This window comes from Etheostoma cragini, chromosome 16 (assembly GCF_013103735.1).
Source record: "Etheostoma cragini isolate CJK2018 chromosome 16, CSU_Ecrag_1.0, whole genome shotgun sequence".
NCBI classification, from domain to species: domain Eukaryota; kingdom Metazoa; phylum Chordata; class Actinopteri; order Perciformes; family Percidae; genus Etheostoma; species Etheostoma cragini.
In genome coordinates, this window is record NC_048422.1 from 8,634,617 (window position 1) to 8,659,563 (window position 24,947).

Here is a 24,947-nt window from a genome sequence, read left to right on the forward strand (position 1 = left end):
TGCGTGCGTGCGTGCGTGCGTGCGTGCGTGCGCGCGTGTGTGTGTGTTGTGTGGTGGTTAAAGGGAAATATAAAATCTGGGAAAAACTAGCGAGAGAGGCTTTGAAAAAAAGATTGACACAGAGAGAGAAATAATTAAGATTAGAGACAGAGGCATATTTTGATGCTGTGGTGTAATAGAGATACATTTAAGGAGAAATTCAATCTTTAAGAAATCTGACCCACTGCGGTTGTGTCAACCATAGATATGTTTTATATCTTGAATTTAAAAGTACATATGTCAAAACGCAAGAGCCACAATATAAATCAGTGTTTGACTGTTAATTATGTAGGGAACAGTGTCTTCCTAACAAACTATAGGAAATTAATTTAAGGTAATTTTGGGGGTTGGCGAAACAACACCAATGTTCTTGCCATTTTCTCTGGTTCGTTCGAGGGGCTTTTATCGGTAGATATTACTAGTAGATGTCACTTTTGAAGGTCTGAATTATGAATTTGAATATTACAGATTTGTCAAGTATACCTCTAATGTGGTGTAATTAACACTTATGTCAATCAAGTTTAGACTAGAAGTTGACGTTTTTCTGACCATTTAAAAAAGTAGACTATGATACGGTATGCTTGGCACAATCCCATCTTGTTTAAAACTACATAAACCACAAATACCGCTTTTTTATGAAATAGTTCAGGCCTACATTAAATAATTCAAACCAAATGTCTGGTGGGCTCACTTTTGGTTTCACTTCCCGATAAGTAGTTTAAATGATCTGGCTCAGCTGGAGTGTGTGAGCGTCTGTCTGCTCTTGTTGCACTATACCCCTGATCTAAGCCATTAACTTGTTGATTTATATGGCATTGGGATTGATACCAGAACAGAACTATGAAAATAAAAATCTAAATGATTTTCCTTTTACATAGAGAATAATCATGAAGAAAAAGGTGTGTGTCCTATCTAGATTTGATGTCAACAGGTAATTTCTGTTTTTCTAATGTCACACAACTTAATTTACAATAGCGCATACATTACCACTGTCTTGGTAGCTCAGATTTATTAACCATGCCATGTGTTGTTTATGATCAATTGTTTCCCATGGACATCACAGGCCAATGAAGAGGTTTTCATTTGCTTATTTACAAAAAAAACTCTCAGAAGGTTGCATTGTCTTCTTTTCTGCATTTCTCTGAATAAATGTAGCCACAAAATCACTGTGGAGCACGTTGCTGGTCTTATCCCCAGCTGTTTCAGTTTGCACAGCCGCTAAAAAAAACAGTAGAAAAATGAGCTTTAGGTGTGAGTGAAAACCAAGTATTGAAAAGGCCTTCAGTTTAGCCTCCAACTGGAGTATGTGTAAAATGTAATTTATGAATAACTTAGTTGGTCCCTGAAGGGCACAAGAGGTTATTGCAGCAGGGAAAACTAACATAAATATACCAATACAGCAAATTAAACAACAACATCCACCAAAAGCTTCTACTCCTTCATCTGCTGTTATCCTTCTTGACATGCCAGTCAAAACTTTGACCTGAAATTGTTTCAAAAATTAAGAAGGAAAAACAAAATGCAAACCTGTGACAAAAGGGTTTGTTACTAACGAGGAGAGGCCAGCAGTGAGTGTGCATGCCTGAGTGATTGAGGTTGAGAATTAATGAAGATGTGTGCGTGGCAGACTGGCAGTCAAAGTGATGTTTTCCCACTCCAGATGTACTGTAAATGGCAGCTTTTATATTATGGTGCCAAGCTAAACATGCACACACATACTGCAGATAGAGTATCTACTCACCACAAATATTTGTTCAGGTATACACTGCACTTATTGCTTTAAGTATACACTGCCTTTTTGCATGATGGAAAGTAACGGTTTTTCAGCTTTTATCTCATCTTTAAAGTTATTGATACATATGGTTCTATTGAAGAAAGGGCTCCTTATAATCCTTATAATAGGGTAATCATTTTAACTAACATACTTATCATTATTCATCAACTTGAACAACATGAACACCCCAATTCAATTCAATTTTATTTATATGGCGCCAAATCACAACAACAGTTATCTCACTGCGCTTTTCATAAAAGAGCAGGTGTAGACCGTACTCTGTGATTTTATTTACAGAAACCCAACAATTCCAAGAGCAAGCACTAGGCAACAGAGGCAAGGAAAAACTTCCTTTTAAGAGGCAGAAACCTCGAGCAGAACCATGGCTTAGCGTGGGCGTCATCTGCCATGACTGGATGGGGGTGAAAGAAAGAGACAGACAGAAAGAGAGAGAGAGATATGGAGAATTGTAGCAGAGGGTGTCAAGCAGGAACATGGAGGCAGCTGGTGACTCCAACCACAGATCCAGACTCCCCAGCTCCAGAGCCAGGAAGCGATAGGAGGAGAGAGGAGAAGGGCGAGAGAGCACAAGACTACAGGAAGAACTTGAGTTAGTTACATGCATTAATGGGATGAGGTCGCATAAAGATGGAGAAGAGGAGGAGGATAGAGGTGCTCAGTGCATCGTGGGAAGTCCCCCGGCAGTCTAGGCCTATAGCAGCATAACTAACGGATGGTTCAGGACTCACCTGAGCCAGCCCTAACTATTTGTTTTATCAAAGAGTAAAGTCTTTAGGCTACTCTTAACGGTGGAGATGGTGTCTGCCTCCTAAACCCAAACTGGAACCTGGTTCCACAGGAGAGGAGCTTGATAGCTGAACGCTCTGGCTCCCATTCTACTTTTGGAGTGTCTATGAACCACAAGTAATCCTGCCATCTGGCAGTGCTCTGGTGGGGTAGTACGATACTACAATCTCTTTAAGATAAGAAAGTGCCTGACCATGAAGAGCTTTGTAGGTGAGAAGAAGAATTTAAAATGTGTTGATTACCTACATTAAAGCTATATTGAGTAGTTTCTGTTGTCCCCATGAGGAATTCTAAGAAATGACAACAACACCGTCTGCGCATCCACATGACACAAGCCTTCCTTGATCGCGCCCAGCCCCCACCCCTCCTCTACACAGTTGCTAGTGGGAGGATTAAAAAATATGGACTCTTCTGAGGAGGTAATTATCTTCACTTGAGTTTCTGCGCACAAAAGTCACCAGACGCCACAATCTTGTGAACATAGCAATACTGAGAAATACAGAGAGAATTTTGTGGAGCTGATAGTAAATCAGCTTAAATAGCTTTGTAGCAACTCCTTTGGCAATGGCTTCAATGTAAAAAATGTCAAAAAGTTATGCACTAAAGCATTTAAAGTAGGGCTGGGCGATATGGACCAAAATTCATTTCCCGATATATTTAGGCTAAATATCGATATACGATATATATCCCGATATGTTTATCAACAGTTTCAAAATCAAATGAATATATGATTAACAAGTTTCTGCTATATGCTCACCGGTGTGATCCTGGGGGAAATAACTTGTTTGAAGACACGCTGTTTTCATCTCCCAATCTTGAATGCAGTGAACTGTCACGCTCATGACGTAAGGCTCACATGTCCTGCTGGACCACATATCGCTGGGTCAACGCAAAATGAGTCACGTTAGCGAGTCACGTTAGCGAGCCGGTCAGCAAGGCTCTGCCTGAATTCAGTGTACATTTTGTGGCAGTGCTTCTCGTGCAAAGTAGCTGTAACTGGGAAGCTCATATCTCGGATCCATCGTTTTCAGTAGCTTTTTTAATCCGACTTGTTCCACAGTTACAATAGGGGCCATATCTTTAGCAACGTGACAGGACACGGCTTTAGTTATAGTACACCACTTGTCACTTTTCTTTTCATAAGGCACACGGCGGGTAAATTAAGTTTGCAGTGAACTTTGTTTCGGGGCTGGAGCTTTTTTGGGTTGTCGATGGCTTGCGGCCGGGGCTTCTGCAGCGCGCAGTTTACAGACTCTTCGTATTGCAGTTTGTGCCACTGTTTTAGGTGGTGAAAAAGATTTGTAGTGCTTCCACCACTGGCTGTAATTTGTTTATGGCACTCCTTACATTTAACGTGCATTTGTTGCTCATCTGATACTTTGAATCCGAACCATCTCCAAAATACTGAGCCACTGCTTTTTCTTTTACTAATCAATTCATCCACCGTACGATCCGCAGACGTTGCTTCCTCCATGTTTGTTAACGAGTGTCTATTCCTGCCCCTCCCCCCTCTGTGTATGAAAGTGAACGGGGGGGGGGGGGGGGGGGGGGGGGGGGGGGGGGGGGGGGGGGGGGGGGGGGGGGGGGGGGGGGGGGGGGAGCAGTGCAAAGAGCGCCAGTGCAGAGGCTTGCTTGGAGGATCGCAGCGTAAATTGGAACTATGGTCTAATTCCATATCACATTAAAAAATATATTGATATATTTTTTTATATCGATATATCTCCCAGCCCTAATTTAAAGTATTTTTGTAATAACTTTTCTGAAATTTTGGTTTATTTTCCCTGATGGTCTGAAAGAAGACATGGTGTTTTGAAAGCAAACCCGGCTTAAAAGTCAAAAATAATGTGTTTGCCTGTAGTGTCTCCCCTTAAGGGACACAAAAAAAATGGTAACTGTGGCGTTTATATTACTGAAAGATCTCAAAAACTACTTGGTTAAATCATGTCTGCTGGCACATTAAATGGTTAGCTTACCATGCACAACATATAACTTTGGATTCTATATGTACAGGTTTGGAGAGACCATGTCTGAAACGTGCTGCTGTCCCGTTTCTATTCTTTGTTTGTGCAGCTACAATAGTTCCAATCAACATTGTGAACATTTAGGTTTCTGTAGGTTTGGTGAGCAATGATGGCAATGTTTCTGTTGAGTTTTTCACATTTTGTAATGATACGAGCACCACATTGTATGGGGGTGGAGACCAAAGAGATGGATATCCCAAAACCGCAGCAGATTAAAAAAGCTATTTTGATGGTTAGATACCACTACAGGTGATTTTGGCAAGAAATAAGTAAAAAAAAAAAAAAAAAACTTGCATTATGTGTCCAACAATAGCCACCTCTGTCCAAAGGCTCATGTTTGTGGCGTTAGGGCTTAGAGCACAGGGCAATGTTAAATCTTAAGACAATGAGCAGTTGTCCAAATCAACAGAAATGGATGTTGTTCCTCAGCACTATTATTTTTTTCATTACAAACACATTGTTTTGAATGTTAATGTCAAAAAAAATTCTAAATGGAGTTAAAGTTAATCTGTATCTTGTTCTTAATATCTTCTTCCAACGCTTAACTGCTTTTTCTCTGTCTATTATTGAAGATATATCAAAGTGGATTTGCTGCTACAGAGTAATATTATTTTAATTGTGATAAACTTCCAGAAAAATATAACACTGGAGCAGCTTTATAGTGTGTGCCAAAGTCTCCTCCGCCTAGTGTCTGCTGGGGCCCAAACCTTGTATGGTCATGTTATTGTGATACTGTTGACTTTACTTTAAATGGTGGCACTTAAATCACATTGATACAGACAATGGGGACACACAGTATTTAGGTAGATTGTGCACGTACTCTGAGAGCGACCACGGTGTGCTTTTAATATTTTATGTTATATCTGTGTTTGCAGAGTCAGCCGTGCAGTATGGACGCTTGGAATCAAATGTGACACTGGCATGCGGGAAGTCACAAATCATGTAAGAAAAAAATGATTTCCTGTGTGCCTTGAAGTTTTGTTTCTTTGTCTTCTAAGCACAAAGAGAGATTTCCAGCTCAGTCCAATGGGAGTTTGAAAGTGTTTTTTTTTTGTTTGTTTTTTTCAATAATCCAAAACATCAGTATAGCAGCTATATTTATTCAAGAGTCATACATAAACAAACTTATCATAAAGGTTGCGGTGATATTTGTATAACCATTGACTAGAATGCATTAAGCAGCCATCTAATTGTATTCATGTACTCTATATTCTCTACATTATATACTATAATGCATGTTTGTTTAGGTTTGACTAAACGGTAACAGACAAAATAACATAAAACCCCTTCTGTTTTAATGGCGATCTCATCATCAACATTTTCGTTTTCAAGACAACAATAGATAACTTATTGTGAAACAAATGGTTGAACAGTGCCACCATTGCTGAAGCCGGTGCAAAAAGGCTAAATTATCTGAATCGAGAAAAAAACAATGTGTGCCATCTTTTCAAAGAAAAGTCAGTAAATGACAAAAACCTATACAATGTTATAAGTAAAACTAAAGTGTATGGTAAAATCCCAATAAAGAAAAACCTGACAGTTAATTGATCCTGCTAACAGGTATTACCAGTGTAGTCAAAGGTTGACATACAGTATCTTATTCCTAGAGACATTTTATTGTTCTCCAAAGTGTATTATTGCAAGTTTGGTTGTAGTCCCTTGGGCTTTGTTGACAGTGAGGAGAACATACAGAATAATACCAAATGTAATCATGCACTCACTGTATCATTTCATTGCACCATGCTAGGGCTGCACAATTAATCACAATTTAATCAAAATTGCAATATGGACTAGTGCAATTTCCAAATCTCACAAAGCGCAATATTTGTTAAAAGGCAAAATATGTGTTCAAACCATTCTGAATGAAGTATTGTGGTTCTGCAGAGACGTCCCGGCCTACAAATCCTATCCTACAGACTACAGAATTAGAATTGGTACAGATCATCGCAAGAATTACACTTTAATTTTAATCACATTAATGTCATAGTTAACTCACAATTTATTGCACATTTTTATCTATTCTAAATGTCCAATGATTTATTTTTGTTCCATTATTTTTTTTCTCATTTTAATGCTCTTATCAACATGGAAAAGTGGACCGGCTTGCTTTGTGCAAGTGTTTTTTTATTGGCATATAGCCTACTGTACTGTTCAATTTCACGCTAACATTCTAACTTGGAACAGTCATTCACACATGAGCAAATAATCTTTCAAACAATGTAACACTGTCCATCAATAAAAGGGTGAAAAAAATACTTGACGAGGCGGGGCGGAGAATTGGCATCAGCTGTGTGCTTGGCCATCAAGTGGTATTTCAGACTGGACATGCCGCGATGATAGCTCAGTTCAAATTGACAAGACACAGATCACTTTGGTCTTGTTAATGGAACCATTTGGCAACTTTTAAAAAGTGGCAATATGATTCTGAAGGAAAAAATGTTTTCCTTCAGAATCTTATTGGCATCTGTTTCTGCGTCTCACGCTCACAAGCCACTCAAAATGTAACACTATTACGCTTTGGCCGGCTCGCAAGCCTAAACAAGTGCTCGCGGAGTTCCTGTTGTTGTTTTTTTTCTAATGTTTTTAGTTGTTGTAACATGTGTAAAAAAAAAAAAAACTACAAAGTTTGCTAAGCCAAAAAGAACCTTAATCTTGCAATTAAATAATTGATGCCGTCAAAAATGGGTTTGCGTTAACGCCGTTAATAACATGTTTTACTGACAGCACTAGATTTAATATTCTTCATTAGTTTTATATTAGTCAGTCATGTGAGACTCCCAGCAAAGATAGTATATAACTGAGATGTCTCACTCTGTAGCTAAAACGGAGACCTAAACACATAGGATTAAAGGTTCTGCAGCAATGTGTAGTACATATAATAATATGGGCACTTTAAAAGAAAGTTGTAACATAGAGACGTAGGTATTTGATGACTATGGTAATGCCATGAAAGAGTTTTAGTAGTGGGTTGAGCGTTATGCTCACAGGTTAGTGAGGGAAGTCCTCACAAGCAAAACTAACCTCTGATGTTTTTCTGACCAGGATACCTGTGGTGTGGCATCACAACCACAGCTCAGTGTTGCCATGGCACAAAGTGACATCAGATGGAACCTTGGTGCTGCGGCACGTCAACCACTCAGCGCAGGGCAACTACAGCTGCTATGACAACCGGGGGCTCCTCCTCCACTCTGTCAAACTCAGACTGGGCCGTAAGTGTTGTTGTGACTTGTCCAGGCTTATAGCGCCTAATTTAGGAGTTCAACAGCTCGGCTTTACTTTTAGTCTCTCACCATGGAACTGCACCTTGTACAAAGACTCTATGCAGCAGGAACATGGCTACGCCCCTCATGTTTTACACAGCATCCCAGTCCCTCACAGTTCATTTCAGTCTTTGGATCATTCCACACAAAATCATAGAATAAGTTTCACCTACTCACACATTCCCATCTCTGTCTTGAACGTACCTCAACATAATTTCAACATAGTTTCTCTGTCATCTGACAATTTATTTCTCTCCTCGTTTTTAATGAACGAGATTCTATTGTATACATTTAATTTATGTTGCTCTCTGGCTTCAAGAAGACATCTTATTAACAGTGATCAGAACAGTGCTACTGGTCCTCAGAGGAAACCGGTCTTATCGGCCGTCACATAGACAAAGCCCTCCACTTCCTGTAACTGTCTCAAACAGGAAACAACTTCCTAAGTGGGCTTCCTTTTTTGACGGACCGGGAGTTTTTCACGGTCCTGGCCAAGCCTCTCCTGAAATATGTTGGTTCATGATAGGGACACCATAGCACATTGCGTTTCACTTTAGCCCTGAGGACAAGACAGAGAATATAACATCTAACAAGACATCTAAACTCCCTCTCTGTTCTGAAAATAAGCTTTGTCTTCTGACTCCCGTTTCCCAGACCCCCCTGGGCTGCTGAGCATTTCCTGTCAAGTGCCCAATCACACGCATGTTCGCTGCTCCTGGGTGGATTCAGTAAAGACCTTTCTGCCAGCCAAGTACAATGCCTCCTTCAGGTAAGAATGAGTTAATGCATGACAACAGCAACGCCCAAGGTCCCATTCAGAATGAGCTATGAAGAATCTAAATATAGTGTGCCACAGAGTTACATTTTTTACAAGTCCTTATAGTGTGATTTGTATCCTAATGTGAACCCTGTCTATCCATCTCTGCTTCACCTCTTTTCACTCTGCCAAATGGCACTCAGTGGAAACTTTCAACCATTTAACATTATAGCACTTTTTCTTTCTTTTTTAAGTGTCAAAGAAGCTGAAGCATTGGCTTCAGCTTTCAGCTGTGGTGACTTTTTAGTTAGAAGGTATCTACAATTTCTGGCACACACTTAGGTGGCCTTTTATCTGACAGAATGCAAATAATTTAGTTTTCTTTTTAAGGGGGAATGGTCAGGAGTGGCGACCATGCGTTGTGGATGTCGCCCGCAAGCACTGTGACGTAGATCATCCTGCCTTCTGGCAGACCATCCATACCCTGAGAATCTCAAAGACCAACGCCCTCGGCTCTGAGACGACATATGTCCGGTTTAAGTTACATGAGCTATGTAAGATCACATAAAACACACACACAGACCAAGGAATGGAGTGGTTGAAATAGTTTTTGTCATGTTAGTGACACATGTCAACTAGGAATCACCTATGTCTGAAAATGTATCAGTTTTACTATGTTTATCTTGTTTCCACAGCACCCAGCCCTATTCTACTATTCAAAAACTTTTATTGGGATTTGCTTGCCATATTGCTGGACCTGTCCCCTATTTTATTGTTACCAGTTGTGGCCACACCCATTTATCATGCTTCCATAGCACCTTGATTATCCACTCATAATTTTTTTCTGAAATCAATAGATAAACAACAGTAGTTGGCAGGATTTCTAATACGGCACATCATTTTTCCTGACAGCTGTTTTTACCTTGTCCCTTTGGTCCTTTTATAATGGCCTCAATTGTCCTGTTCTGCTGCTTCTCTGTGGATGTGGTGTTCTTGTCGCTCTCGAGCAGACATTCATAGCATCCTTGAAACAGTCTTCATATCGACAGATGTGCCTAATTGACGACACTCACCACTTTTCTCCCTCACTATATACCTTTTGTCACGGATCAGAGTCATAAGTAAAGCAATGAGAGTCTGTGGGATTAGATCCAGAAAATGAATGGATTGTTCTAGTAATAGCAAGGTCATACAGTATATGCAGAGAAAATGGCAATGGCAGTTTCAAGTCTTGGTTGGATTTTCTTAACATTTCCCAACGCTGGAAAGCTAGATTGTTCATCAGATTAAAAGCAGAAGCAACGGTTAAAAAGACTAAAAGCAAATCAGGTGAAGAAATTTAGCATTTAGGTCTGAACAGGTGCTTTGGTTTGATTTGTTACGTTTTGCCCTCTTGTACTTGATATCTTTGTTTCGACATGTTTTCTAGTATGCAAACCATCGAGGAAATGCCAATGGCTAAATCACACGTTGTTTTTATCTGTCTTTATTTGCAGTGAAACCAGACCCTCCAGAGTCGGTGTTGGTAAATGAGCTAGAAGGGTATCCAAAGAGGCTGATCGTCTCATGGAACTTTCCCTCTTCCTGGCCGCTGCATGACGCTTTCCCCCTTATGTTTCAGATCAGATACAGGCCACTGGGCTCTATATACTGGTCAGAGGTTAGTAAGCAAGGCAGAAGGTTTCATTTCAATGTTGATTGATGCACAGTGTGGATTCAACTTGTGCATCTCATCATGCATCATTAAAGAGACAAAGAATAATTGTAGTTTCACCACATTATACCAGCAATTAACGCTAAACTTGTGTACATTTATTTACTTGCAGTGATTGGTCACAAACCTTATTTCTGAAACCCAAGCCATTCACAGAATATACTATTTAAAACATGAATGAACATATCAAAATATATCGCTGAAGTAAAAAGCTAAATTATTCATGTTTACTAAAGTTGAAGAAGACATACCCCTCTCTGTCTCCACCAGAAATCACTTCTCATGAACATGAGCACTTAAGTTTAAAATGTGTTTTTTGTAAAACCCTACATCAATAAATGATATCTGTTTGGTGTATTTTGGTGACTTCTTTTTCAACTGCAGATAGTATATGAATTTGTAATAAGATATTTTTTTTAGCGTTATAATGCCAAATGACTCTTTGTTGTTTAATGAAGGTGTAATTGTAAGTCGTTTTTACAATTTAAGTCCCAAGAAAGGAAATTAACAAAACAAATAAGAATGTGACAAAACACAAGAAGTTCACTTTCATTTTTACAGAAAAGCCATAAACAATTCCCCGTCCTGTCTCTTTCTCCGTCACTCAGGTTTACTCGGAGGAGAGTCCAGTCGTGATATTCGACGCCCTGGCTGGTTACTTCCACCAGGTTCAGCTTCGAGCCCGCGACGAGGTGAACTCTGAGAGCCAGTGGAGTGAATGGAGTCCCCTACTTCTCGTCAGGCCTTGGGAAGGTCAGAAACAAAATTAAATGTTTATTTCTAAGTCTAAGTCAGTTTATTTTTAGAGAGAAAACTGCTTGACAAAGAGATGACACAATACAGGCACATTAATAGACAAACATAATCATGCAACTCAAAAATATGTTAATAAAGGTATTATTTTGAATAAAAGTATGACAGTACAATATGCATAATGGTAGAGCTGCAACGATTAAACTAATAATGGATTACTGGTAAATAAATCCAACTGTTTTGCTGATCTATTAATCTTTATAGTCAATTCTAAAGACAAAGAAAATCCCCAAATCCTTGTTCCAGCTTCTAAAATGTAAATAGTTACTGCTGTTCCTTAATAATGTACTGTAGTGAAGCAGAGATATATCTTCTTAGTAACCATCAAGAGTCTTGTTGATGCAGATAAACCTCACTGACTGACTCCTCCGTAGATTGAGTTGCAACTACCGAGGTCGTCACATCCTTGTTTTATCTTTTGCAACAGATCAGGCCTCATGCATGTAGATAGATAGATAGATAGATAGATAGATAGATAGATAGATAGATAGATAGATAGATAGATAGATATTTATTGATCCCAAAAAAATGGGAAATTACAGTGTTACAGCAGCACACAAAATATACATACATACAATATACATGAAATAATAATAATTATAATAACAAAATATAATAATAAAATATAAGAATGTAAGAACAAATATTTAAGTATATACAAGATCGGAAAAACAAAATGTGCAACTGTTTAAATATAAGTATGCTAAAAAATGTAAATGAACCAATCGTTCCGGTTGCCCTTATTGCAATATTGTGGTGTCTCAGAGTGTCATCCAGCACCCAGGGATGAAGTGTTGAAGAGTTTTATTGTCTGTGGTAGGAATGATTTCGTGTAGCGGTATGTGCGGCATTTAAAATGTACTGTATGTAGTGCTATCAACTTAGATCAACCAAATTTGTACTGTCTGCATTTGTTGTTACTCGTAAGAATAACTCCTTAAAGTATATGTGTGTGTGGGTCTGTGTGCGCGTGTGTGTGTGTTTTGTCTGTACTACAGAGTCCCCCACGTCTGAATCTACGGAGCTGCCAAACATTGTCTTCACCTTCAACACAAAACCCGAAACCCCCACTGCAAATACACACAGTAAGTTATTTCAAATGATAATTGGAATGTGATTTTATACAGGGGAAACCCTAATAATGTATGTGTTAATGTTGTAGCTCAACTGTTGTACAATTACTGTCATCACTATTGTTATGATGTGCTCCTATTCAGTTACTACAGTTACTACTTCTAGCACACAGGGTGTGATTTAATTATTTATATTAATTTAATAATTAAATCCACCTTCCAATACATTGCCACTTGACCAGGCATGCCAAAACACTTATTCATGAACTTGAATATTCAATGGAAAATATTAAAATGACATAGCACAACGTGGTGTGAAAATAAAACACAGCGCTTTCAAGTCGGAGAACGGAGTTGACTTCCCGGCAAAAACAAAAGACTTTCACCCAGGAATCGCTCATTCGCTTCTCTGGGGTGTTTGGATCCAAACTACAACCATTTTCCTAAACTTTCTAGACATTTTTGTGCCTAAACTTAACTTTCATCGACACAGCTTTTTTCACAGCAAAATTCAACTGCCGTGGCCCCTGAAAGGACCGGCATCTGGCATTGGTGAATTAGCATTGATCACTTTGAGAGGGGGATACATTTTATCCCCACCAGGAATAAACAATAATTCTGCAGAGGCAGGACTTTATAGACAAGAAAGGGGGGATTTTGGAAAAATCACACCCTGCTAGTACTGATACTCTACTTACTATTACTGTAAGTAATACTGATGTGTTATACTGCTACATTGCTAGTATAGCTACAACCACAAGTGATACGTTACTACTGCTACTATTAGAGCACGCCAGTGCCTGTAATTAAATGCACTCTCAAAAACTTGTTTCATTATATTACAAACTAAAACATCCATTATCTCATTTTAAGGTGGAATTATTATCACAGTCAAGTTGAGCAAAGGTAGGATTGGTTTTGAAACAAGGCTTTTCCTTGCTTGTTTACAGTCATGTCAGTCTGGCTTTAAGCCTGATGAACTATGGGAATCATAGCTAGTCACACAGCAGGATATTTTCGACCCCATTATTTGGCACCAACAAGAAGCCGCATCAGTCACTAATGAAGTAACAAGGCATTATTTACTGTTTATCATAATCTAGATAGAGCAGTACAAGTACCTTGTGTCTGGCTACCAAATTGCATATAATTGCCGTAATTTGTACCTCCAGGGTATTATGTTCTCTACAGTATGTGCCGTGGATGAAAAGTGAAGTGCATAGCAGCTCACATATACATTGCATGGGCAAAAACACAGGAAAAAGCAGCCTGCAAGTGCAAATATGACATCTAAAATATACACATGCAGGATACATACAACTAGAATACATTTGTAAACATGCACAGACACACACACACACACACACACACACACACACACACACACACACACGCACGCATTCACAAACAGGATATACAAGGAGACATATAGACACAGTTTTGGCAGTAAAGAAGAGGCTGAAAGTTGCCGTTACTGATGCTGTCAAATGTAAGATGGTCTGCTGTGAACCAGATGTCTTGTGTGTGTGTGTGTGTGTGTGTGTGTGTGTTGCCCACTCTCGTTTGCAGATGTGCTCATGAATCATGCTTTTGCTCATTTTATTGTTTGTGTGTGTGCGCGTGCGTGTACGTGTGCCTGCTGTGTATTTTTTTTCTTCCTTGTTTCACAGTTGGCATTAAACACATTTTTTTCGTGTGTGTGTGTGTGTGTGTGTGTGTGTGTGTGTGTGTGTGTGTGTGTGTGTGGGTGTGGGTGTGTGTGAACGAGACTTGTTTACCCCTCTCAGTATGATAAATGCATGTTTGCGTGGAAGTTAAAATGGCACATTTAAAATTAACTTCGCAGCAGAGAGTAATTATATTTGGGAACACACACATAGCACTCTTTATTTCTGCTCTTTATTTTGCCTCAGACACACCAACGCGTTAGATTAAAGTGAGTGTGTGAAGATATAAAATACACATTTCCACAGATTTTGCTGTTGGCAAGAAGCGATTTGTGAACCATTTATTGTCCAGCTTATTCCTTAACTATATTTGGTTGTGGTTTTCAACTTTAATTTTCTTTTTTTTTCACCCCCCTTTTACATCGGTCTCTTCTGTTGTGCATCTGTTCCTCTATTTCCCTCTTCATCTTACTCTCCAGGCCTTCATCTTTGAGTCAGCCCTCCTCTCTGTTGCTTTAACTCTCTCTATCTCCCAGCCTGCTGGTTTTGTTGACCTCCCCTGTTGTTTTTTCCCTCTCTTTTCCCATTCAGATCCTTATCATCCTGAGGATGAAGGTAATTTTGGTTTGGTGATTCTGCTGGTTTTGTTCTCCGTGGTCATCCTCACCACCGTTCTTTCCCTCATCTTTGTCGTGTGGTAAGACACACACACACACACACACACCACATCCACAGGCCACAGGCCCCAGCCTGTATGGTCTTCCTCTCTGTAAGAGAGTAAGATTTCGTTTTTTTTTTTTTTTTAAAGAATTCCTTTTTATTGTCATTTACGTAATGTTTTATATTTCCAGGGTGAGGCAGAGGCGGCATGATCATGTGACTAAACAGGAACTCACCTCCATGGTCAAGATGAAGTCCATGCCGATCTAATGTGAGACACACATAGATGCTTTTTGTTCTTTGTCTTAAAACCTCTTAAGCATTTCACGTCAGATTAACTTTGTCCTCTCACATCTGTCTTGTTGCACATGTGTTATGAGTATGTTGAGTTTTCACCAATGGCCACACACCAGTTTTATGTTCTGAGTTTAGCTTGTTTGGCAGATAGTTTTAGACCTCTGGATGCCCAACAGCATCTGCTGCGGGGATAATTCACATTCTAATCAAGTGTCACTTCTTTCAGAGTACCACAACATTTCCTCAAATGGGAGTTATGCATAGCAAAGCTCTGCCCTAATATGAATTTAAGTGGTTCAAAGTACTGCTATAAAAAACATTCAGACAACCCTTCAGATAGTCAGCCAACATGTGATTATAAACCCCACATACACACACACATACACAGATTATAACCCTGTAAATATGCCTGCAAATCTCTCATTCAGCTCTGTTTTTAATTTTGTGATTTTAAGGCAGTGTTTAATTACATAATGATTTATGTGTTGTTGTTTTTTTAAGTTGTCCTTTTCTGTTTTCCTCTTCTCAACTCTTCTTCATGTCTTCTCTTCTCCAATCTCTGTTTCTGACTAACTGATTTTCTCTTGTCTCTTCTCTTTTACTTTTTCTCTTCTCAGGTTGATTTCAAGCATCTTCTCCTTGTCAGCCCGTTCTAGGGCTCCTCACAAGAGGCAGCATCTGCCTTTACCACTGTATCAAGCTGACCATCCATATTTAACTACATTAACTAGTTTGCATCAGCAAAGGTCCAACCAGGACCCAGGACAGGGATGTACCCATACAAGGAACTTTGCGAATTAGGGTGAAGTTACCCACTACATAAAAGCTGACTGGGTATGTTTTGCGAGTTTCCCCGGACGGATTAAGTGGTCACATCTATGTGCACTACCCACAATGCATCAGTAGACTCCAGCTACTGTCCGTGGGGACAGGGAAAACAGACCCTAGTCTGTTCCTTTATTTTCACCTCAGCAACTTCACTGCAGCTCAGCGGACAGTAGGAGCAACACAGCATCAGGACATTTGAGTCCACTCACAACCAATGCTGCCCCCCCCCCCCCCCCCTCTAGCTTTTCCGAAGAGAAGCAACATTTTTTTGAACTTTTAAGCAACAAGTAAGGACAAGGAGTACTAAACTGCCAAACAGGAGAACGTAGGCATTTTCTTTGTGGGAAGGGAAAGATATTTTTCTGGGACAATTTTCCTGTCTTCTCCCAGAACTCTTCACATTCTTTTATTTTTTCGAGAGAGTAATGTGCGTCCGTTTTTACATCGTCTGTCATTACAACAACTGACCGACCAACTGAATGCTGTGAAGAAAGCATAACTCTCTGTGTGTGCATCTGGTGCCAAAGCAGCAACTACGGGCATTAATGGTCTCATCTGAGGGACAGGAGGCAGCCTCGTACTGGCTCCTGACCGGAGGGATGGGCAGAGAATAAGGTCCAGGGTGGGTGGGTGGGTGGGTTGGGTTGTATACACTTTATTTCACTTATGATAACTGATGTTAATGTTGCATGATATGCTTGTTTTGTTGTCTAATGTCTATAGCACAGATGTTCTTTTGTTTTCTTTTATCATAAAAGAAATCATCATACCTCTTTCTATCCATCCATCCACTGTTACTGAATGTGTGTGAACAAAAGACGCACACACACACACACAGTGGCTTGCATAAGTTTATACACCTATGCTAAACTTGATTCAAAAGAGCAATACAAAAACGTCTTTGAGATAGTCATTGGGAACTTTCCAGAAGATCATCACTCAATGCAAATCAATCCAGCTATTAAGCTAACTTAATCCAAGCATGCCAGTCTCTAGGTATGGTGAAGGGTATGTGATGGTGGGGGGGGGGGTATTTTAAGTCCAAAGGCCAAGGGAACTTTATCAGGATGCATTGTATCCTGATCCATGAAATAACTGGCCTTTAATAATAAAATCTGCATGCCTCTATGGGAAGTTAACACAGGGGTGTGTATACTTATGCCCCCTGTATTTTAAGGAAGAACATTTCAAGAATATTGGTGTCATTTAGGTTGGATTTGCCTAATTTACTTTTGAATATTTTTGCATTAAGATCTATTTCTAAACAATGTTTTTTTATTCCTCTTTTAATCAACTTTAGCATAGGTGTGTTAACTTATGCAAGCCACTATATATATACATATATATGAGAGAGCGAGAGCGAGAGAGAGAGAGAGAGAGAGAGAGAGAGAGAGAGACTGGCCTTTCACAAACCACCAGCATTATGTAATTACGTAGACCCTTAGTTACCGTAGATATTTAGCGGTCCTGCCCAGACTCCAAACAAGCCTAAATAAGTTCTTTCTTAATGTTTCATTCAATTTCTTTCTTTTTTTTAAATTCAGCCACATAACTTTTAAAGAGTAACTATACTTCTTTGTGGTTGAAGATGTCATCCCTGTTTCTCCTCATGTTGTCCATTGACTAATACATGAATCCCCTCTCAGAAATAGGCCATTGTTATACCGTCATAGTTACTATAACAACTATACTATAAGGACTTGATGACACTTGATAGTGTTTCATGGTAGTCGTTGATGTGCTTTTATTCACAAAATAATCAGTAACGAGATAATAAGAGGCATGTTTTAAATAGACAAAAAAAAATGCGTATTAAAGGTAACCTATACGGATCAAATGTAAAAAAGAAGTTGTAGATTTAAATGTAGAAACGCAAAAAGCTGGTTCATTAATATGATGCTAAAAATATATTAAGCACTTTGTTTTCCATCAAAGATCATTTTGATCAGTTTCATCACTTGTCTTTCTTTATATGGCAGGACTGTCTCCACCTCACACATGAAAGGGGAGTGTATGTAGAGCATGTTGGTCGGTAGGTGCAAAAACACGAGATGAGCATCAACACAATTAACTGACAAGAGCGACCTTTACCCACTACTCGTCTCTCCCGACCCACCACCTCATGGAAAAATGAATCATCTCTGGGTGGTAATGCTCAGCGAATGAAAAGCCCAAAACTATATCTGGTTCAGTTTGGCTTTTGGCACCCGAAAACCTTGAGTCCTGTCTGTAACACAAAGTGAGAGGCTTGAGTGGGGCACTTACAGTAAATAAAATAGAGTATATATTTCTTTCTGTTGCTCTGGTGGTTATTTTCTGTTGATCCAAAGCTGTGTAGTTATCACCATATTGATTGATTGACAAACTATAGTTTGTGTCAGAAACACAAGGTGCATCTGAGTCAAACCTTTTCCAGTTTGACAACTCTATGTTCTCTAAAGCTAGCTCCACATATTATGCATGGATCCAGTTGAATCTTTTTTTTTTTTGTATATTATTGTATATCACACTTTAAAAAAAACACATTTTTATGTAACGTATGTTATTATAAATGATGACTATATGTAGATTAGAAAATCATTCTTAGGGAAAGTTTCACAGACATGGTTTGACTCCATCTAATGTTAATTTGTAATCGACAAATTAGCAGATAATCACAGATTTACAGATCAATATATGCAACTCAATTGTTAAACCCATTAGACAAATAAACGCATTTGATTTAACTGGAAAATTCACGTGAAAAAAATTCTTACAAGGGATCTAATCAGAGCAAATGCTAATACATATTCAGTCAATATCAAGTTATATCGCGTTTGATGTTTGTGTAGCTTAATGTTGCCTTGTAAAGTGACTGAAGGGAGATTCCTACAGAAGGTATAGGTGACTGAGGATCAGCCATGTCTGGAGAACCTTCCCAACATTGTGTAATTGTGTCTTTCTCCCCAGTTATATGAAGCTGTGTTACTGTACGATTACTGTATGGACAATGTGTTTACTAAACTCGTCTTCATCCAACTTGTTTTACTTAATTGTTCAGTTTAATTCATTTCTTTGCATCCAGATGAATGACCTTTTTTGTTCTCCAGCTGCTCCTGTGGCGACATTCCCAAAGGAAGTCAACATTTTTTTAAATGATTCAAATTACATTTGACAGAGTGCTTATCTTACACTTTCTGTTTTAATTAATTAAATAATTAAATTAAAGCTATGTGTGTATATCAGAAGGGTGTTGGCTACGAAAAGGATAAAGCATTTGAACATTAAGAGCTTTTAAAAACAAAAGTAAAATCTAAATTATACCCATAACTCATTTGTTCAAACTGGATTTGATTTTTCTTTTACTGGCAATGGGTAGGCCAGTAATGAATGTAAGTTTTTTTTTTTTTTTTTAATCAAAATATTACCTCCAAATTTTAAGTTGATTATTAAAATTTGGGATATTGTATTTGTTTTCCCATGCTTTTTTAGGCATTTAAGGGTTGGTTTATGAGACCCTAATCCAGATAATAAACAAGCTAGATACTCACTCATTTTATTTAAAATACTGTATATGCCATTTAATTTAGCATAACCACATATACAATGTTAGATAGTTAGTACTAATAGTAAATATGAAAATGCTGTAATTGACATTTGTTTCATAATTGCTCAGTTACACGGGTAACGAAGTTAATATTTTTTCAATCTGAACAGCAAAATAAAAGTCTGGAATAATATAAACATGAAAAATTAGATATTTTTTGATATATTTTGCAAATATACTACAATACAAATTTTCTAAACCCATCAGATTGAGTTGTATGTGGGCCGTGTGCAGTATCAGTTTCCACCCTGTCCATCGTTTATTTGAGGTTCCATGTTTTCTCTTTGTATGGTGTGTAGCTATGGATTGCCAACTTTCTGTTTCATTCGAGTGGTGTCTTCTCTGTTTTTGTCGATACACTTGTGGTATTCTCAGTTTTTCTATCCTCCTCTGCAGTATATGATGGCAGATGGAGCCTGTTGGTTATAGTTTTTAAACCTCAAATTACACTCAGGCATCCATTCTCAGATGTACATAGTCTTGTTTTGTTTCTTTTTTTTTTTGCTTTATGTGTACGACAGATATCACCATAAGCTGTTCTGTTCCTGTCTTTGTATGTATGTGAAATAAATACTATTTTGTCACAGTCTTAGCTTCTGGGGTTTTCTTTTTTCTTTTTCATCAGAAAAAGGTTTGTTCATCTCCTTCTTCTTTGTTTATTGGTCAGTTAAATTTTGACAATTTAGTCATTGGTTGGTTACAAATATCCAAAACATTTCAAATATGGTGCAAAGAATGCAACTACTCTGAATAGAAGAGCCATTAGTGGAGAGGATCGGTCTGTGGTGTTTATGATTCTCAAAAGATTTACCAAACTTACCCTGAAGCCTGTTGCTTCTTGTTTCCTTTAGAATGCTTCCATTATCTGATTGGGACAGTGTCTGATGAATCCCAAATGTCCCAGCCGGCTTTGTTGTCTTTATGAAAGGATCTTTCAAGACGGACAACTGGAGTGTAATTGCCTTGGTATTCTGGCTCCAATTTCCATGTTGCAAACATGTCGTCATGCAGACTTTAGCGCCTGCAGGGTATCACATGTCTTGTGCTGCTGTGATTGGGAATTCAGAATCATGGACACACAGTGGAGGGTGTGAGTTTTACTGCACCCTGACAATATTTATTAAGTATATGTGATAAAAAAGATTCATAGAATAGTACACTGAAAAAATTGATTAAAAAAATCGTAGTACAGTATGTCAAAAAAAGTCATGAAATAGTACAATGAAAAAAGTGATAGAAAAGTCAGAGTATAGTACGTCGAAAAACATCATACTGTATTATGTGGAAAAAAGTCATTCTATTGTTTGTTGGAAGTAGTGATAAAAAGTCATAGTATAGTATATCAAAAGAAACCATAGTATAGTATGTCAAAAGAAACCATAGTATAGTATGTCAAAAGAAACCATAGTATAGTATATCAAAAGAAACCATTGTATAGTATGTCATAAGAAACCATATGTGTAAAAACTTGATATGCTTCGTTTGATTATAAGAGAAATTTCAATATCAAAACGTTATAAAAAAGTTATAGTTTAGTATGTCCAAAAAGTCAATGTATAGTATATCGAAAGAAACCATAGTGTAGAATGTGAAAAAAGTGATAAGGAAGTCATAGTATAGTATGTGGAAAAAAGCCCTAGCATAATAAGTTGAAAGAAGTGATAAAAAAGTCATAGTATAGTATGTGAAAAAAGTTAATGTATAGTATATCGAAAGAAACCATAGTATAGAATGTGAAAAAAGTGATGAAAACTCATAGTATAGTGTGTCTAATAAGTTATACTATACTATGTTGGAAACCGATGGAGTGCTTTCTTTGGGTAGGGAGTGAGTCCTTACCCCAAGTGAAGGAGTTTAAGTACCTTGGGGTCTTGTTCGCGAGTGAGGGGACCATGGAGCGTGAGATTGGTCAGAGAATAGGAGCAGCCGGTGCGGTATTACATTCTGTTTATCGCACCGTTGTGACGAAAAGGGAGCTGAGACAGAAGGCAAAGCTTTCAATCTACCGGGCAATTTTCGTTCCTACCCTCACCTATGGTCATGAAGGCTGGGTCATGACCGAAAGAACGAGATCCAGGGTATAAGCGACCAAAATGGGTTTCCTCAGGAGGGGGGCTGGCGTCTCCCTTAGAGATAGGGTGAGAAACTCAGTCATCCGAGAGGAGCTCGAAGTAGAGCTGCTGCTCCTTTGCGTTGAAAGGAGCCAGTTGAGGTGGTTCGGGCATCTGGTAAGGATGTCTCCTGGGCGCCTCCCTAGGGAGGTGTTCCAGGCACGTCCAGCTGGGAGGAGGCCTCGGGGAAGACCCAGGACTAGGTGGAGAGATTATATCTCTAACCTGGCCCGGGAACGCCTTGGGATCCCCTAGTTGGAGCTGGTTGATGTGGCTCGGGAAAGGGAAGTTTGGGGTCCCCTACTGGAGCTGCTGCCCCCGCGACCCGATACCGGATAAGCGGTCGAAGATGGATGGATGAACGGATGTTGAAAAAAGTGTCAAAAAATTGATAAGTAAGTATGTTGAGGAAAGACGGTATAGTATGTTAAAAAAACTGATGAAATGTCATAGTAAAGTATGTCAAAATTGTGATAGAAATTCGTAGTATAGTATGTTGAAAAAGTCATAGTACAATATGTTGAGAAAAGTGATAAAAAGTCATACTATTGTAAGAAGCAACAGTATATAGTATGTCAAAAAAAGTTATAAAAAGTCATAGTGTAGTATGCGTTGTGGTTGGGGTCCAGCTGGCCGTGAGTTTTGTTTTGTTATTTTTGTCTGCATTTTCTCTCATTCTGCCCTGTCCTCTGTTTGTTTTTTTCCCTCTTTCCTGTCTGAAGCCAGCTGCCTACACACACCTGTCTACCATCAGTAATCATCAGCTCTCGCCAACACCTCTGCCGTCATCATCTGCTCCTTCTGTTTGCACCTGCCTGTCATCATCATCAATCACAGTATGCAGTATCTACCACGGCTCTTCATCGACTCTTCACCTGATTGCTTTTCCAGTCGTACGGGTGAACTTTGTCAGACAACCTCACTCAAATTATTCGTGGGTTTTCCCTTTGTGTCTTATATACTTACCTTCTCTGTGTTCTCCCTACAGTTTCACTCTTCTCCGGTCAACTACCTTCAGTCCCTGTCCTCCTATCATGGCGTCCCATTTTCACCATCATCCCACTCAGCTCCTTGTGTTGTGTGTCTCCTACTCAGCTCATGCTCCCGGTCCCTCCTATTTTCATCTCCTGTGTCTCCCTCCTGGTTCCCGAGTTCCTGCTTGTCTCTAGTCCCAAGCCTCTGCCTGCCCTCCGGTCCTCTGCCTCCCTGCTACGGGTGTCCGCTGCCCCACATCCTCTCCCTACCACCATTTTCCTAAATAAATACCCTTTCCCTGTGAGCTGTGCATTTGACTTGGTCCTTGCGAACTGTAACAGTATGTTGAAAAGAGCAATAGTATGGTCTGTTGAAAAAGTGATAAAAAAGTCGTACTATACTATGTCAAAAATGCTGTAGTTAAGCATGTTGAAAAAACTGATAAAAAGTCATTTTATAGTATGTCGAAAAGAGCAATAGTATAGCATGTTGAAAAAAGTGAAAAAGATGTCATGGTATAGTATGTTGAAATAAATGATTAAAAAGACCTAGTGTTGTATGTAGAATAAGTGAGAAAAAAGTCATAGTGTAGTATGTCAAAAAAAGCAATGTTATGGCATGAGGAAAAAAATGACAAAAACTCATAGTGTGGTACGGCAAAAATATCAATAGTATATAATATGTTGAAAAAGAGGGATTAAAACAGCAATAGTATTCTATGTGGAAAAAAAGTGATAAAAAAGTCACAGTATGTAATATCGAAAAAAAGATTATCCAAGAAGAAATACTATAGTGGAAAAAAATCGATTAAAAAGTAATAGTATAGTAGATCGAAAAAAGCAATAGAACAGCATGTGGAAAAAAGTCACAAGAAATTCATAGTATAGTATGTAGAAAAAAGTGATTAAAAAAGTAATAGAATAGTTGGTGGAAAAGATTTATGAAAAAGTCATGGTATAGTGTTTCAAAAAAAGCAATATATGTTGAAAAAAGTGATAAAAAGGCTTAGTATAGTATTTCAAAAAAGGGACAAAAAGTGAAATAGACAAAAAAAAGCAATAGTATATAGTAAGTTGAAAAAAGGGATTAAAAAAGTCATAGTATAGTATGTTTAAAACGCCATAGTTTAGTATGTGAAAGAAAGTGAGAAAAATGTCACATATATATAATATAGTATAGTATGGCGTATCGAAAAAAGTAATAGTGATTTTTGTCAAAAAAAGTGATAAAAAAGAAGTAGCATTGTATGTTGAAAAAAGTGATTAAAAACTCATAGTATAGGATGTCAAAAAATGCAATAGTAGCCTATTCTACGTTGAAAAGAGTTAGTATAATATATTCAAAAAAATGATAAAACGTAATAGTAGTGTGTCAAAAAAAGTGAGAAAAAACTCTTAGTATACTATGTAGAAAAAGTGATACAAAAGTCATAGTATAGTATGAAGAAAAATACATTAGTATAGCGTATTGAAAAAACGGATAAAAAGTCATAGTATGGAACGTGGAAGAAAAACAATATAATAGCATGTTGAAAAATGTGATAAAAAAGTAATATTATAATAAGTCAAAAAAGTCATAGTATAGTATGTCAAAAGAAATGATAAAAAGTCATAGTATAGTACATGTTGAAAAAAATTACAAAAAATATATAGTGTAGTATGTACAAAAGTGTTACAAAAGTCATAGTATGGTATGTTGAAAAAAGTGATAAAAAGTCAAAGTATGTCAAAATAAGTCATAGAACATAGTATGTCGAAAGAAACTGATAAAAGTCATAGTATGGTATATGGAAGAAAAGCAATGGTATAGTATGTTGAAGAAAGGGATAAAAAAGTCATAGTATAGTATGTCGAAAAGAGTAATAGTATTCTATGTTAAAAAGAGTTGTAAAAAAGTCACGTTTAGTATGTCAAAAAAAGCAATAGTATTCTATGTTGAAAAAAGTCACAGAAGAATATGTTGAAAGAAAGTGATTAAAAAGTTATATTATAGTATGTCAAAGAAGACCCAATGTAATTTGTTGAAAGGAAGTCACAAAAAGTCATAGTATAGTGTGTCAAAATAGTCATAGTATAATATGTTGAAAAGAGCAATTCAAAAGTCAAAAAAGTGATAAAAAGTCATATTATAGTAAGTTGAAAAAAACAATAGTATAGCATGTGGAACCAGGGATAAAAAAGTCATAGTAAAGTACATGGAAAAAAAGCAACAGTGTAGTGTGTTGAAAAAAGGGGTAAAATATCATGGTAAAGTATGTCGAAAACAGTCATAGTGTAGTATGTCAAAAAAGTGTCGAAAAAGTGATAAAACTTAATAGTATAGTATGTAGAAAAACAGATATAGTATATAGTATAGTTTAGTATAGTTTATAGAAAAACTGTAACAAAAGTCATAGTATAGCATGTCGAAAAAAGTAACAAAAAGTAAAAGTATAGTATGTTAAAAAGTCATAGTATAGTATGTCGAAAAATACAACAAGATAGCATATTGAAAAAAGGGATGAAAAAGTCATATTATATTAAGTCATGGTATAGTGGTATATGGTATACATGGAAAAACAGTCAT

The 24,947-nt window shown here is 37.9% G+C and overlaps 1 protein-coding gene across 1 annotated transcript in view; it reads left to right on the plus strand.

The window, feature by feature from the left end:
• il11ra (interleukin 11 receptor, alpha) overlaps positions 1-16,353 on the plus strand; it is a 52,015-nt gene extending 35,662 nt beyond the window's left edge. The window contains exons 3-12 of the mRNA XM_034895735.1: positions 5,517-5,583; positions 7,684-7,850; positions 8,556-8,670; positions 9,049-9,212; positions 10,155-10,318; positions 10,981-11,125; positions 12,184-12,270; positions 14,517-14,622; positions 14,777-14,856; positions 15,500-16,353. Of these exons, the coding sequence (XP_034751626.1) occupies positions 5,517-5,583; positions 7,684-7,850; positions 8,556-8,670; positions 9,049-9,212; positions 10,155-10,318; positions 10,981-11,125; positions 12,184-12,270; positions 14,517-14,622; positions 14,777-14,855 (1,094 nt within the window). The 3' untranslated portion in view covers position 14,856; positions 15,500-16,353. The remainder of the gene's footprint in view (positions 1-5,516; positions 5,584-7,683; positions 7,851-8,555; positions 8,671-9,048; positions 9,213-10,154; positions 10,319-10,980; positions 11,126-12,183; positions 12,271-14,516; positions 14,623-14,776; positions 14,857-15,499) is intronic.
• The last annotated feature ends 8,594 nt before the right edge of the window (positions 16,354-24,947 follow it).